At 37.3% G+C, this 16015-nt stretch overlaps 2 protein-coding genes across 3 annotated transcripts; both read left to right on the forward strand.

The window, feature by feature from the left end:
• Positions 1 to 1027: 1027 nt before the first annotated feature.
• LOC111873463 (probable cytosolic iron-sulfur protein assembly protein Ciao1) lies at positions 1028 to 3846 on the forward strand. Its single transcript, XM_023868204.1, has 2 exons — positions 1028 to 1112; positions 2464 to 3846. Exon 2 carries the CDS (start codon positions 2469 to 2471, stop codon positions 3474 to 3476), a length of 1008 nt encoding a protein of 335 aa, XP_023723972.1. The 5' UTR covers positions 1028 to 1112; positions 2464 to 2468; the 3' UTR covers positions 3477 to 3846.
• On the forward strand, positions 1119 to 15972 carry LOC111873462 (protein NIF3 homolog). 2 transcript variants are annotated; one of them, XM_023868203.2, is made up of 8 exons: positions 1119 to 1231; positions 5731 to 6222; positions 6330 to 6438; positions 6697 to 6877; positions 8674 to 8806; positions 12269 to 12407; positions 14087 to 15244; positions 15826 to 15972. In XM_023868203.2, exons 2-7 carry the CDS (start codon positions 5755 to 5757, stop codon positions 14356 to 14358), a joined length of 1302 nt encoding a protein of 433 aa, XP_023723971.1. In that variant the 5' UTR covers positions 1119 to 1231; positions 5731 to 5754; the 3' UTR covers positions 14359 to 15244; positions 15826 to 15972. The 2 variants fall into 2 exon arrangements, with proteins under 2 accessions (XP_023723971.1, XP_023723970.1); XM_023868202.2 differs by lacking the exon at positions 1119 to 1231 and adding an exon at positions 2477 to 2565.
• Positions 15973 to 16015: the final 43 nt, after the last annotated feature.

Here is a 16015-nt window from a genome sequence, read left to right on the forward strand (position 1 = left end):
ACCTCACATTGAAACTATTTGCAGGATTGCGATTGTGACTCTTTCGTCATAAGAAACACATCCCAGTTTTCCTCAAAATATTATGCATTTTTGAGAGCTTTCCTCTTATTTTTACTTCCATTTTTCATTTTAACTGGGTTTTATTCCTATTCGTTAATATTCATTCTGACTTATATTTGGGAGCGGCGACAGGAACCTTACTCCCTCGTCATATTTCCAGAAAAGTAGCAGTGTCTCTCTTAAGGAATTATATATATGTATCCTTTGTACCCTGCTTGTACATAGCATAATGCCTGATTTATATAGCCTCCGCTTGCTGTTAGTTATCTAAGCAAATATTACTTTCTACAGAAAATTGTCTTAAGTGCTAATGATTCCGAATCTCGACGGGGATAATTTGCCATAAGATTTTTCGTGATTTTACTCAGACGCTCCAGGCGATTCCCCAGGAAAGTGCCGTAAGTTATATGACTGTTGTATTGTGATTGGTTCCGACTATCTAGTTCATGTCGTCTGCGTAGAAACGGCAGCAGATGCGCATGTTTTCCTTTCCCATATGACACATTCCACCCCCTGGAAATGTGTACCATAAATCTTCCTGGTGGGTAAAGGGTGGCCAGCACGTAAGGCTGATAACCTCACCTCCATCTGTGAGCCGATTGTCTAGAGAAAATGTGGGAGCCTCGTCGTCTCACAACTCTATGGACCTTCATGGCCTGTTACGAGGATAGCTTTATCCATTTTTTTTTTTACATTTCTAAAGAACTCTGATGTAAGAGGAATTTTGTTATTTTTATGGATATGAGTGAAATGATACTAATCAAACAAATCCGTATGCATTTATTCCTACCCCCAAAGCGGAGTAAGTTCCTATGTGGGATTGCAAAATTATTGATTTGTGTGCTGTGATTTGGGGTAGAGGAAGAAAACTGTGTATGTTTGGATAGTAGTTAACTTTTATTACCGACTGAGCACAGATTCTACCGTCAGACAGCAATCGCTGTAATATCGCTGTCTCAGGGATAGATGACAGACGTTGCTAATCTTTGGTTTCTTGATGGTCGTCTGCATGTCTGCATGGTCTGCATCGGCCTGAAACGTTTGTTTCTGTGGTTTGTATGGGCAATGTCGGTCAATGTGGTCAATGTGTAGATGACCAGTGATGTTTTAGTGTTTGTTTCGCATTCTTAATTTCGTGTTTTGTAGAGTTATCAGTCCTTAATGGTTAATGGTGTGTATGTAACACATTGCTGTTGTATTATTTGATAGCTGCTTTTGAAATCAGTGGCCCCATTTGTTTAATACAATTCTGGAAGGAGGAAAAATTGGAATGCTGTAGTGTCTTCTGTATATTCAACACTTTACCGACATAAAAGATGAATGTCCGTAGATTTTTAGAATGAACTGCTCAGTTCATATGTAATACACTGCAATATAGTTTCTAACGGTCTACGTTTTAGCTACTGTGTCTGCCTGTTCATTGCGGCTTGTAACTAGTTCTTTTGTTCGACTGATCATGTTTCCATGTTTAGAAGTCTAGTGCGAAGTTTAATTGTCAGAAGATTCAGTATCGTAAGAAGGTTGAGACTTGTAGACAACAGATTTTGTGTCCACCCTTTCCTTTTGGCAATCTGATGTCCATTAGACTGTATATTCTTGGTATTCCTGTTGCACTCCATAACTGTAATTTTAGTCCCCTTCAAATTTCTTTCCTTTGTTATTTTACAGATATCTTTGAAGCAAATGCTGTCCCCACACCCGCATTATTTTTCCTTGTTTTCAGTTATGTACAATGGAATCCTCATTTAATGTTCATCAGTTTAAGTTTTCCCTCATTTAGTGTTAAGTTTCAGTGATCCTGAGTGTAAAATTTTCTCCATTTAAGATTTTCTGCAGTTTAGTGTTCAGATCCACAGCTCCCCAATGAAACCTTAAATTGGTGTTTAACCATATTCATTTTGGCCTTTTATGTTCTCCCATTCCGTCTCTATGTTCATGCTCTTACATCTATACAATAGTTTCCTTTTCCCCCCCAATCTTCACTACTTCATTTTTCTGCTGATTGTAATTAGTCAGTCTTAAAACAACAACAACAACATCATCATCACCACCCATTTATGAGAGAGCTTCTGTTTGTTTCTCTCTTCCCATAAGCATTCATCTTGCATCCATATTGACTTCTTCCACATTCTTGTATCTGCTCTCACTTGGTCCGTGGCCTTCTCAGTGGTTGTCTATTCTGTATTGTTAATTTGTGTGGTATCAGAGGCATTCCGCTGTTGATCATGTGTAGTCCATGACCATAATATTGTATCTCTGATTTTCAGTGAGCCACATAGTTTCCAAAAGTTCATTTCCTATCATTTCAGCTTTTTCTTTCATTTAGCAGTCAACATAATATGACAAATTGCTATAAATGTTAACTTTGTGGTCATGTGTACTGGAACAGTGTTTTGTTTTCAGGTTCAATGGGAAAGCTGGAATTGGTACAAAGTCTGTTAGGTCATGAAGGTCGTGTTTGGGATGTTTGCTGGCATCCACAGGGTAACACATTAGCATCTTGTGGTGAGGACAAAACCATTCGCATCTGGGGGAGGGAAGGTTCTAAATGGGTCAACAAGACTGTTCTAGCTGATGGACATCAGAGAACAATTCGAGAGATAGCATGGTCTCCATGTGGAAATTATTTGGCCTCTGCAAGCTTTGATGCAACAACTGCAATCTGGGATAAGAAAACTGGGCAGTTTGAATGTAATGCCACATTAGAAGGTCATGAAAATGAGGTTAAAAGTGTTGCATGGGCCAAATCAGGTCAGCTGTTAGCAACTTGTAGCAGAGATAAAAGTGTGTGGGTGTGGGAGGTTGCAGATGATGATGAGTACGAATGTGCAGCTGTGTTGAATGCTCACACGCAGGATGTAAAGAAGGTGGTATGGCATCCACACTTAGATATTCTTGCTTCTGCTAGCTATGATAATACTATAAAGCTCTTTAAAGAAGATGTAGCAGATCATGACTGGATTTGTACTGCAACATTAGATTCTCATGAGTCTACTGTTTGGAGTGTGGCATTTGACAGCACTGGAACTCGCCTTGCAAGTTGCAGCGATGATCGAACTGTGAAGATATGGCAGGAATATCGTCCTGGGAATACGGAAGGAATTGTGACACCTAGCAATGAACCTGTTTGGAAATGTGTGTGTACTCTATCTGGTTTTCACAGCCGCACTGTGTACGACATTTCATGGTGCCATAACACAGGACTGATTGCAACTGCTTGTGGTGATGATATCATTAGAATTTTTAAGGAAACAGAAGATTCTGATCCAAATGAACCAACGTTTGTTTTGTACCATACTTGTCATAAGGCTCATGCTCAGGATGTCAATTCAGTTATGTGGAATCCAAGTGTTCCTGGTCTTTTGGCTTCAGCAAGTGATGATGCTGAAGTAAAACTGTGGCAGTTCACAGAGTGAATGTGTTTAGAAATATTCATACGTGTATGATGTCCAGAATATTGTTGTATTATTTGGTTGTGTAGTTCGCAAAATTCCTTCAAGGAGCATTATGCACACTGATGATTGACATATATGTAGTTTCAAGATACCAATTTTTTGTAGGTATTGGGCATAATTTTAATTATGTTTTTGTTCTCCGTCAATTTTAAGTTCACACATTTTATCCATTCATGATTAATGATGTGGCAGTTGTTTGAGAAATACTGTTATTCTTTCTAATGGCAGCCTATGATATAATAGCCAGTTACTTCAGAACTGTAGGTCTTTATTAAACATATATACATGTGCTAATTCTTAGAATAATCAAATAAATATGGCCATTCATAAGGTCCTGCTGTACTGTCTTTTTTTTTTCTTGGCACTACGGCCCCAGTGGGCCTAGGCCTACCTCCATGAACTTCTCCGCTCACTTCAGTTTTTCTAGATCTTAGATGTTTGGTAGGACTCCTTGGGCGGGTGATCAGCTTGCCGCAAGGCCTCTACCTGTACACAAACACAGAAAAATGCACACACAAACTAAACATCCATGCCCTGAGTGGGATTTGAACCCACGATCCTGGTTTCCAAGTGAGCGAAGACAGTACATGCCTTAGACCACTCAGTTACCGTGATCGGCACTGTACTGTCTTACTGTTCCTATATCACTGGAGCCCTTACTCCTACCTTTCTTTTCTGTTTTATTTCTTATTAGGATGAACATATTAAAATTTAATTTAAACAACTTTAAGCCCTACCTGTAGCTGGAAGACCAGTCTGTATTTGCTGTCTGAATCTACTTATTCAACATATTTGCAGATGTTCCATTCTGAACGATAAAAAAAGGATAGAAAACGGTGGGTGTGAAACTACTCAAGCACCACGAACACTTCAGTGAATCATTCATATCTCCCAAATTTATCTCATCAGATTTAGCAGTAGCCACTGTGGTTCATTGAATGACCTCTGAAGTGACAATCTAGCAGCAGTGCTAGATTGTCACTGTGTAACTGTTTCATTAGGGTTCTGATACCTACTGCAAGTAGCTAGTCCCAGCTTTTATACATGTTCATTTAAAGGATAGTGACCTGTTAATAGTTATGTAATTGAACATGTTTCTATCTAGTGTTTATAGTTTTCTTTAGTGTTTTTTTTTTTTTTTGAATAAAGTGCTTTCCAGTCCTGTGCCCATTTATAGACCTCCAGTATCAGAGGTGTTTCCTACTCCTCCAACCTCTCAGAATCTACCTAACAGGCTTATCAAAGATGCTACAGGTGGACCTTCATTTTGGCAGTCAGCTGGCAAGCTCATTGCTTAACCTGCCATGTCCTGCCATCCACATTAGTTATACCTTGTGTTCTGCCATTATCCCAAGGGATTGCAGCCCATATGAAACTAGTTTTGCATTCTTTGAAAGGAATTCGGTGATTAAAATGCAGTATGATTGTTGTAATTATTCATATTTTTGTAGTCCAAATTTTATGTTCTCCTTTATGACATATACTTCTGCTTCAAGTATTGTATAAGAACAGCTAGTCAGTCCTTTGGAAATGCAGAAAAGTTTGAAGAGAATAGATTAAAATGATATTAACGAAAAAAGCAGATTAAACTTGTTCATGTGTGCTGTCATGTGGTTTATAATCTTAACATCTTTTTATATCCTATCTAATTTATCAGCTGTCAACTTGTTTGACAAACTTTATTGTTGAATTAGGAAGTTATCATGAAAGAGAAGTAGGAAAGGCTTGAGAAGGAGGCACTTACACTTGTTTAAAAGTACCATCCAAGCATTAACTTGGAGACAGACGGAAACCTTGGTTAGAATATCAAATAACTTGGCGAAGATTCAGACTTAGGCCTTCTAAATATAATTCTTTTGAATTCCCAGTATACCAGCTTTTTGGTGTATCCTACCAAAAAACAATTGTAGATTAATGTAGTAAGTATGTCAGTTTGTATGGATCAGAAACTTAAAGTTACTCTAAGAAAAGGCCTGGATTGAGGGCATCTGAGGACAAAGTTTGAGGAAAATATTGGGACTTAAAAGCTGGACCCTATGACTTACAAGTGGTAAGTAGTTAGAGGAAAGAAGACTAAATGATGAAATGTGAAGAAATTTTTCCAGTCTTATTTTAAGGTTTTGTACCATCATGCCTTCAAAGTGAGATACATTTTGTGCTGAATCATGTTTAATTTGTTTGCCATAATATTTATATTTTACATCTTTCTTTGCAGATCTTGAGTGAATTGAAGTGACAGATGCTTTCATCTGTGTTGTTTGGAAATAAATTTCTGCAGAAATATTCTCTCCCATTGAGACATGTAATAAATTCATGGTACAAGAATAATATTTGCCCATATTCCTGCAGTAGTATTCATAGCACTAAATCACCTAATCAACAGTCAAAGCATTGTTGGAAGCTTTATGACTTTTGTGTAACACGGGAATATGCAGTAATGGCAAATACAGAGAATTCTGGCCTATTACTGAATGATTTGATTGCAAAATTAGATAGTTTTGCTCCAAAATCTTTGGCTGAATCTTGGGATAATGTGGGACTTCTGGTTCAGCCAATGACAGAGAAGAATGTTAAAAGGATTCTTCTCACCAATGACTTGACAGAGGATGTGATGGAAGAAGCTGTAAAATTGTGTGCTGATCTGATTATCTCTTACCATCCTCCCATATTTGCGCCATTGAAGTCAGTCACAGGAAGAACATGGAAGGTAATATTTCAGTGCCACCTTTATATTTTGCAATGTTGTCATCACATTTCTTCTTTTCCTCCTGCTGGTGGTGTGAACAGTGATTAAAAGTCTCTTTTTAATTTCAGGAGCGTATAATTGGTACTTGCCTTGAGAACAGAATTGCAGTATATTCCCCTCACACGAGTTTTGATGCTGTATCTGGTGGTGTGAATGACTGGCTGGCACGTGCATTTGGTATGTGCAGTATGTAGACATATCGGGATAACATAAGACTCAAATTTCTCAATACAAGGTGTTCCTTGACCATTGGTAATTGTTCAGTTGATGACAAAATTACCTGCCTCTGTGGAAACCTAAAGGCTTATCATAATATTTCCAACAGTGCACGATTGGTCTCTTACTGAGTCAGTTGAATTGGGTTCACATCTTCTCACAATTCAGCCTGTCTTTATACATCAGTCTGATAATGTTGCTTTTACTTGTGCTTTACAGAAACAGAATCACTGAAACCTTTGATACAAAGTTGTTCAACTGACAGTGGCTCTAAACTTTATCAAGTGGAAATCACTGGCCCCATAAATAAATCATCAGCATCAGAATCTCTTATGGATCGAATAAGAGAACAAGTGGAGAAGAACACCAGAGGCACTCAGGAGGAGCTAGTTGGTGATATGTTAGTATCACTCACATAATTTATTTTATATATATATATTGTACTGATTTAATCGCAGAAGATGAATCTTAATAGATTATCTGAAAAGTGAAGCAGTGTTAACCATAATGCTGCATTAACAAAATGGATTCAGAATACAGAGAGGCGTATTTCTCAGAGTAATATTGGAGTATATATCTACTGGAGCAAGGAATCAGTGATTACTTTTATGAAGACAATTGAGAATTGCTAAACAAATGGCCTAATCCCTTGACCATTTGATGATGGTGATGACAAGGCAGGAAATGTTTTCTTATCCAAACCATGTAAATTGGTCGAGATTCCCATCAAGCCATCTGTCCACTTAGTGATGGGGTTTCATTCCCATGGGTTAAAGAAGCTGGGGCATGGAGTTGACCATTCACCTTCTTTTAGTGCTGTGATTACAAATGTGTGGAGCTATACCTCCACACCTGCACATGTATGCATGGTGTGGTGCTTAATCAAGCCCTTTTTCATTGCATTAATGTTGTCACATAATAAGCTTTTCTGATAAATTCATAGTCTTGTAGGATATGACTCCTTGAAATGTTTAAAGACACATATTCATTCATTCATCAGTAATCTGTCAGACGACAGGTCCACAGTCTCCTCCAAAACAGTTCGTCCACTTAATGCGATCTTCTGTTTTTGGAAAGAGACTATCCAGGAAAAGTGATAATGTGGTAGTTTTTCCATTTGCTTTCCACATCGCAGTACAACAGCCGTTCAAACCACTCTGGTCACGCCTGTTGCTATACGAACTTGAACCATNAATAATCACAAAAAGGTAGTTTTATTGAAAGTGGTGATTTAATAAATTGGAGATGATATAAAATAACACAATTTATCATTTTACAATTAGTATATTCTTCACCATGTGCTGCACACTTGTGGCAGAAATTTTTAGTTCTCATTTCTGCCACAAGTGTGCAGCACATGGTGAAGAATATACTAATTGTAAAATGATAAATTGTGTTATTTTATATCATCTCCAATTTATTAAATCACCACTTTCAATAAAACTACCTTTTTGTGATTATTTGAGTCCGAAGTGTATAGTGAAATATAATGTTTTCCTTCATTGTCGATTAGCATTGTCTGCAGGTCATTTGTATCTGCAGTAAATGAGCATTAACCCCTTTAGTGCTAACATACAACAAACATTGTGTTGCATCCAGAAAGCTATGACAAATATTCAATATGGTGCTGCCATCTAGCAAAACATAAAAGCTGTCAGTCAGCCTAGAATTTTACAGACACTATGCAGCACTGAGTCCAGAAATTATCTGAGATGTACTGAGTGGGGACACAAAGTGAATTGCAGAAAGGTCGGGTTTTAAATCCTGTATACAAATATAAATGTTTAATGAAACGCAAGGAGAAATCGTGTAGTTCTTTTTCATAACTTACTTTGCCAGCAGTAGTGTTGTAGTATTTAAGTTTCTAATAGTTAATAACTTCTGGGATGTGATGCTTGTAGTAGATACCTACATTCTACCCTAAAGATGGATGCAGCAGGCTTCGTGATATGTTGGTACTTGTCTACCAAACTGTTTGGCATCACCTCCTAGAAGCCAGTCATTTTAGTAAATTCTGTGTTGCACTCTCTATTACAAATCTGCGATAAAATGAACTTATTTTTGTTTCCAATAAATGTACATCAAGACCACAGAGGAATGCAGATTTTCAGAGAATACTTTGACAAATATGAGTAATTCATTAGAGTGGATACACTTTTCCCTCTTATTAATGAAAAATGTCTTTTTTTTTAACAGTTCTGTGTCATGTGGGGAACTGAAGCTGACTGTTTCCTGTTCAAAATCATCTGTGCCATTATTGTCGGAGATCTTCCACAGTAATGTCCATAAGACAGACAAATTGCATTTCAGAGTTTCGAAGTTTGAAGGTGTAAGTCTTTTGTAATTAGATGTAAATAGTATATGTATGTTAAGTCTCAGAAGAGAACCGCTAGATGGTGTACACATGAGTGACGAGCTTGGGACAGGACAGACGAAAGGCTGATGCGTGTGCACGTGGGCAGTTTCCATTATTCAAAATATCCAGTGGTAGTGGTAACAAATACAATCCAAGAATTTGGAACAGGTGTCATTTGCTATTAGTATATCAATGGTAAGACACAACAATGTACAATTTTCTATAACAATTTAAAATATAAGATTTGTTAGAAAATAAATTTACAAACCATATAGTTTGAGGGTTTTTTTATTGCAGTCCCTGATATGAAAAGTGCAGTTAATTCTGCTGTTATCCCACTACTTTTTGACATAGTCTCAGCAAAATAAAATTGGAGTCATTACTATATCATGGTATGAACTTTTCTGTTTCTTGTCAGAAGAAGTTTTTTTTTTTTTTGTTGCTAGTGGGGTGGGCCTAAGTCCCTTGTACTGCGGCCACTTCTGGCCTATTGTACCAGCCCCAGATGATAGGTAAGGATGATTGTGGAGCAATTGGTGGAATGAAGACTGGCAGGGGAAACCGAAGTACTTGGAGAAAACCTGATAAGTGGCTTTGACACTGTTTTAGAACTCTGTATTAATTCTATTAGCCAAGTCTGAATGTGTTACTGCCCATAAAAATCTTTGGATGGCATCTAACAACAGTGAAATGTATTATTAGAACATAATATTGATTCATGAAGACAACAAATTCCAAGTTTTTATGGAACTCAAAAGATTCAGTAGTGTATGTACAGTAGCCTATCACTGACTTAACGGTAATTCAGTGCAGTGTGTTCCACATATTCAGTACTGTTTCCTGAAAGTCCATTTCATTGTGTTGCTATGTATGCCAAAGCTGTCAATTTCCATGAGGTTTTCTGACCAAAATTTTATATTTAATAAACTCCTTTATGAGATAGTTACTGATAATCTCTAAGCTGTTTTAAGAAATAACCCACCTTTGGAACCCAAATGCTCTTTATTGCATTCATAAGCATCTATCATAGGATCTCTACCAAGGAACATGTCCAAAGTCCAAGTTCCTTTGTGACATGCTAGACACTGAGGGATTATTAGCTGCCAACCCTCTCTTCACCCAGCCTCCAGTGTGAGGGCCACTGCTTGATGATTGTTCATGCCAGTTAAGCATACTTGCATGTACTTCTTGTATCTAGTTGTACAATTAATGCAAAGACATTGCAATTACATTTTCATGTATGATTGATATTGACCGTTTTGCCTTTGATATGAAGTCAGTCGTTGCTCAGCAGACAGTTGTTGGTTATTGAATACAGAGCAAAGATGAAATCCATCTGACCAACATTTTCTGTTTAGGCCCTCAGTTTAAAAAGGTAAAGTCCCTGTGCTTAACTAATTAAGCACTACGTCATGAAGGCGTATGGGGAAGTGGATGTATAGATCCACATTTTCTTGATCTTGGCACTAGTTGTAGGTGAGTGGTCAGCTTCATGCCGCTTTACCCCCAGAGAAAGAGCCCTCAGTACCCATTGGATATGAGGTTGGGTGGACTCCAGAGCTGGTCTGGATGATGTGGAGAAGAGAAAATTCTTTACCCTATTGGGTCTCGAACCCCGACCCCTCGATCGTCCAGCCCCTAGCCAGTCACTATACTGACTATGCTATCCCAGCTCTGCCCTCAGCATACATACAGTTATTTTCTTGCAGATACTACGTGTGCAGTTTTAGGTAGGGATATGGTTTCCATACATTTCTGAAAGATAATCAAAACTGTTAGAAAATGTTTTTGAGAAAATAACCATTTTGTGTTTTGGGGGCCTATCTGAAGTGAAGAACAGAGAATATTGCATAGTAAAGATTTAATGAATTCTAAAACACAATTTACGATGGTCAAAACAGGGAGGTTGTGATGGGCTGGACATGTTGCTTGGTTCTAATAAAAAGATTTATTCTGAATTTTAATGAGAAGACTCTTAGGAATTGGTCACTTTGAAAACAGAGAAGGAGATGGTAGAATAATATAAATATGTTAAGGAAATTACTCTGAGGGTGTGAAATGCCTTGGGTCCATGTTTCATGGTGAGCTTTCATGTTTTATATCTGTACCTCTGTATCATGTATTTGTTTGTAGTATGTTACAGTTTATGTGTTTGTATATATGTATTTGAATTTGTAATACTGTAAATACGCTTTATGCACTATTGCAAGAATATAAGGTATAGATATGGTAGCAGGTAATTGGTATGCTTGTAAAGGACTTACATGGAGTGATCACTCAGTTCCTGGACTAGTCACAATATGACTACTGCAGTTAGGAAAGAACTCCTCTTCTAGGTGGAGGTGGAGTAGAATTTGTCATTCATTTTGAAGTTATAGCTTGCTTGCATCAATCAGAAGTAACATCCTGTGAAATGGCAGGCATTGCACTGTCTGGAGTTTGTGTTTCATCACAAAATGACAATTTAAAAGAAAGCACATGAAGATCTGATGATGCTTTAAACTAGGAAAAACTACGCTTATTAGTGGAGAAGAAAAGTGAATGAAACTAAAACATTACATTGATTTTCAAAATATGAAAGTGAATTAATGTCAGGTAACTATGCTAAACATTCATGATGTTCATCCACAAGCAAAGCAAATTGAAATGTGGTGTGAATCAAGGAACTTATTTATGAAGACAGTTTCATCACTGTCTATGACTTGGCTAGTAAAGTGAGAATCTTGTTTGGATTATGCCAAAGTATTTTGACACAAGATATGAACATGCTACAGTTTGCCACAAAATTTGTTGTGCCTTGTCACCACAGGTGACAGTACTTTGATTTATGGATATAATCCTGAAACAAAGCAGCAGCTTACTCTGTGGAAGAACCCATCACTTCCATGCCCAAATAAAGTCATACGAGTTAATTCTAATCTTCAAGGAATGCGTCCTGTTGTGTATTTATCACTTTATATATACACTAAGTTAATTCTAGGTTGAAGAGCACGCTAATGCCATCTTCTGATATTTATGAAATTGTGCATCATGAATGGATCCCACAGGGACAAACTGTGAGCAACATTTCTACAGAGAGATGTGCGAAGGAAACCTACTGCGATGTGGCACACACTATATACTGCACAGAGGTGATAATGCCATCTGGAACTCAAGTTGACATTGAAGGAGAGGATATTTGATGACATGACTCAAGAACTGTCACAAGCTATACTTGCCAAGATAAAAATACAGGATTCTTGCAAATGCATCCCAGCAATACTGTAGTCAGTGGACTTTCTGCATCCATCAGGTTGCAAGGGATCTACTTGAAAGGGCACACATTGTAAATGCGGTTATTACAGAGAAAAGAAATGCAGTCTAGAAATTATTTGATCACACGCTGTGTTAGTATATATATAATGTTAAATCTTATTGTTAATATTATCATTACAGGGTCCACTGAATGGTGTTGGAATGGGGCGATTATGTTGCCTTAAAGTACCTTTACAATTAATGAAAGTGGTGGAACTTGTGAAGGAGCATCTGAACTTAAAGAATGTTAGACTGGCATTGGCAAGACACAAACATATGGGTGAGACTAACTCCTTAAGCCTGTATATGAGCACACTTTCTAAAATATTCAATCTATAACGAGGCTTGCATTCAATTTAACTGCTTGTCTACCATCTCACACTGTGCTGTTATTCATCATGGTTTATAATTGTAGGACATGTAAGATTTGAAGTTTTCACAGCAAATAAGTGCAGTAAAATCTTCTCAGGCATTCAGCGATGTCAGATATTGGTGACTTATTTTGTGTCCATCATCAGGATAAATCAGTAAATTTATGGACTCAGTCATCTGTCATTCTCTCAAAATGTTCTAATCTCTCTTACTGCCTTCATGGGTTAGTCTGTAGTTCAGCCTATAGATAAAAGGTAAAGCTATCCCTGTAACAGGCCATGGAGGCCCATAGGGTTGTGAGACATTGAGGCTCCCACATTTTCTAGATGGCGGTGAGGTTGTCAGCCTTACATGCAAGCTGCCCTTTACCCCCATCTCTTCATCTTCATTATTTTTAATTTCACATAAGTTGTCTATTCTGATATTCCCTCTACGTGTTTAGTCCATCATCTTACATACCACTATCATGAATTAGGCAGTTCCTCAGTGTATTCTGGTTTCATTTATTTGCTAAAACCATGTACCCTTTGGGCTACTGCTGTCCCCATTTCCTTGTGTTTCCTAATTCCTGGCAATTTTTAGGGTTCTGTCCTCTGCCTTACATGCTTCGTAAGTTGGTTATTTAATGGTGCTGTGAATATCTAGATCATATAGCATTGAAGAGAGGATGATTAATGATGTGGAGCAGTTTGTGGAATGAAGACTGGCAAGAGGAACCAAAATAGTTACAGAAAACCCACCCCAATGCAACTTCATCCACCATAAATCCTGTTTTATCTGGTATCAAACTCAGGCCCCCATGGTGGGAAGCTGGCAACCAGCTATTGTAGCTGTAGCATGGCCTGTCATCTGCTATTTATTCTCTTCATATATTCAGTACACTGTTATATCCTTGTACATTAGTGGTACTTCAGCCTGTTTGTGCTCAATTTATTTGGTCAGACCATCTGTTCTTACGTGTGGTTTATAAATCAGGCAAGTTCAGGAATTTTGTCACCTATCCTTCCCGTATTCTCAGTATGCTGTTAAAGATTTTTTTTTTCTGAAAGGAGAACTTTAAGAGTGCAGACCTATGGATAGATCATCTCAAATGAAATAGCAGGTCACAGGTCATCCAAGACTATGTATGTTCATAAACTTGTATGGGGCAAGACACAAAGGTAGGCAGATAATGAAGGGTGACTGACAATGAAACAGAAGGGACCATGTGAGCCTAGTCATTAAGTTGTTGATACTGATGATCGTAAAAATGATAAGGATGGAGGCAAACTTAATAGGAAAGAATTTTAATTATATAATTGATGGTCACTTCTCTAGTCTAGATATTCCTTTCGTTATGCAGCATGAAAGTTATTACTGCACCATCAAGAGGCTGCCATTGGATGCTATCCTGAACAGTCCATTTTGACACTTTTGCACCCTTTTTTCTAAGATCCATATTAATATTGTCTTCCTGTCTACATGTAGGTCTCCCAAGTGTTCTCTTTCTTCTGAGTGTAATGTATACATTTCTCTTACCCCTGCATTCTACTTATACATCTGTTGCTTTTTATACTCTTCTTTTTTGAGAGTTATTCTTTTTTTCAGGTTCTCTGATCTCTACTATTGCTGTTTGTGCTGGTTCTGGGTCATCAGTTCTCAAGGATGTGAAGGCTGATCTTTATCTGACAGGCGAGATGCAGCATCATGATGTTCTGGATGCTGTACACAAGGGAACCCATGTAATACTTTGTGACCACAGCAACACAGAGAGGGGTTATCTCAAAATATTTGCAGACAAACTAGCTACAGAATTATGTGGTGGAAATGTTGAGGTTGTGCTGTCTCAAGCTGATAGAGATCCGCTTCAAATAATATAAAGTAGACATACTTTGTGTTGATGAAATAAAGATTTTCTATAAACCATTTGGATTAATTTTGATAGATAAGGGCCTACTTTCATCCAGTATGTGATATTCACATGGTTATATGTGTTTACCTTCCCTCAAGTAATTGAATTGTCTGTTCTTTTTTATTCCATTTTCATTCTTATTCCTTCCCATGCTATCATGATCTTCAACATATATTTATATTTTTGGTACTTAAAAACACATGCATGCAGTGAATGGTTCAATGGTTAGGATTTCCAATTTATATTGGGAGGTCTTGTAATAGGATTCTTAGCCCAAATGTGGTTATCCTCACTTAAGTTTTGAATTATATTTTTTCTCTAGCTGCTCCAGCGAAATACTGGAATATGGGTTGAACGTGTGCCGATCTTAAATTTCCGTTGAAGCTTTAGGGCAGTTTAGGGCGTTGTCTCAGTAAGACTGCATAGTGAATGATGATATGTGTATGCCATTGAGGTATGTTCTCAAATTAATTAGATTAATTAGTAAGTAGCGACTTTGATTTGATGTTGTGAAACGAGAGTTGACATTTACGCATGAATTTACATCTGTGTGTTACTTATGTATATGGATTATGCTTACTACGCCCAGTGAAATTAGAAACAAACATGATGTCAGTGTTACTACAATACTTCATCCAAATCGTATTTCTGTATTTTAAGCATCTTTTGGTGTAGCCTAAAGAAGGACCGCAGAATCTAAAGAAAGTGAGAGTGTACTGTGATTCTGTTACAATTTTTGTAGTGTTTCTTGCAGTATAAATGGGAAGGAAAAAGAAGTGTTCTGCTCCAAGATGCATGTCTTCCATTGAGGAAACTGGAATGATATTCTTCAATTTTCCCATGGATTCAGCATGGTATGAGCCAGATCTGAAATATTATTATAAAACATAATGTAATATTTTGGCCAGTGTTGTTAAAGGAGCTAAACGTCTTCATTATAATCAATTAATTTCTAATTCTAGTAACAAAATGAAAACCACCTGGAGCATTATAAAATCAGACACAGGTAGAAAAATTAATAATGCAGGTACACAGTTTTTAAACATTGATGGGAAGTTAACTGATAATCATGATGTGATTACAGATTCTTTTAATAATTATTTTCGAACAGTAGCTGGACAACATCAATACCAATAATGTTCATTGGCATTTTCTGTGATTTGAAGAAAACTTTTGACTGTGTCAATATCTGTCTGTCTATCTCTCTGTCTAAAGTAGAATTTTATGGAATAATTGGTAAGGCCAGTGCATTGATAAAATCCTATGTGAAAGATAGGTACCAAAGGTTAAGTCTATNCATAAGGATTACTGGAAAGTAAATAAATGAATGAACGTCTGTTTTAGTACTTGATGTAATGTAGCACCTACACCATGTTTGTAATGTTTACTGATGAATTATTTCAAGGTTTTGAGACAATATGTAATACTCTTACAGGGCTATGGTATGGGCAGGAAGAGTTGGGTTGTCCTGTACTACTGATTCTGCTAGAATGCTGCACAATAAAGTTCTGTGCAACAAACATTTCTCTGAAAGTGATTTCACTACAGCTTAAAGGATACACCTTAACAGATGTTCAGCAAGCCTCAATGCTCTAGTGGCTACAGGTAAGCACTATATGTTTCTT

This window comes from Cryptotermes secundus, unplaced genomic scaffold (assembly GCF_002891405.2).
Source record: "Cryptotermes secundus unplaced genomic scaffold, Csec_1.0 scaffold333, whole genome shotgun sequence".
Lineage (NCBI taxonomy): Eukaryota > Metazoa > Arthropoda > Insecta > Blattodea > Kalotermitidae > Cryptotermes > Cryptotermes secundus.

Excerpts from the sequence above, each read along its gene's own strand:
- LOC111873463 (XM_023868204.1), top strand. The coding sequence starts at position 2,469 with ATGGGAAAGCTGGAATTGGTACAAAGTCTGTTAGGTCATGAAGGTCGT.
- LOC111873462 (XM_023868203.2), top strand. The coding sequence starts at position 5,755 with ATGCTTTCATCTGTGTTGTTTGGAAATAAATTTCTGCAGAAATATTCT. Across the intron at positions 6,223-6,329 it reads TCACAGGAAGAACATGGAAG|GAGCGTATAATTGGTACTTG; the intron begins GTAATATTTCAG and ends TTTTAATTTCAG. Across the intron at positions 6,439-6,696 it reads CTGGCTGGCACGTGCATTTG|AAACAGAATCACTGAAACCT; the intron begins GTATGTGCAGTA and ends TGTGCTTTACAG.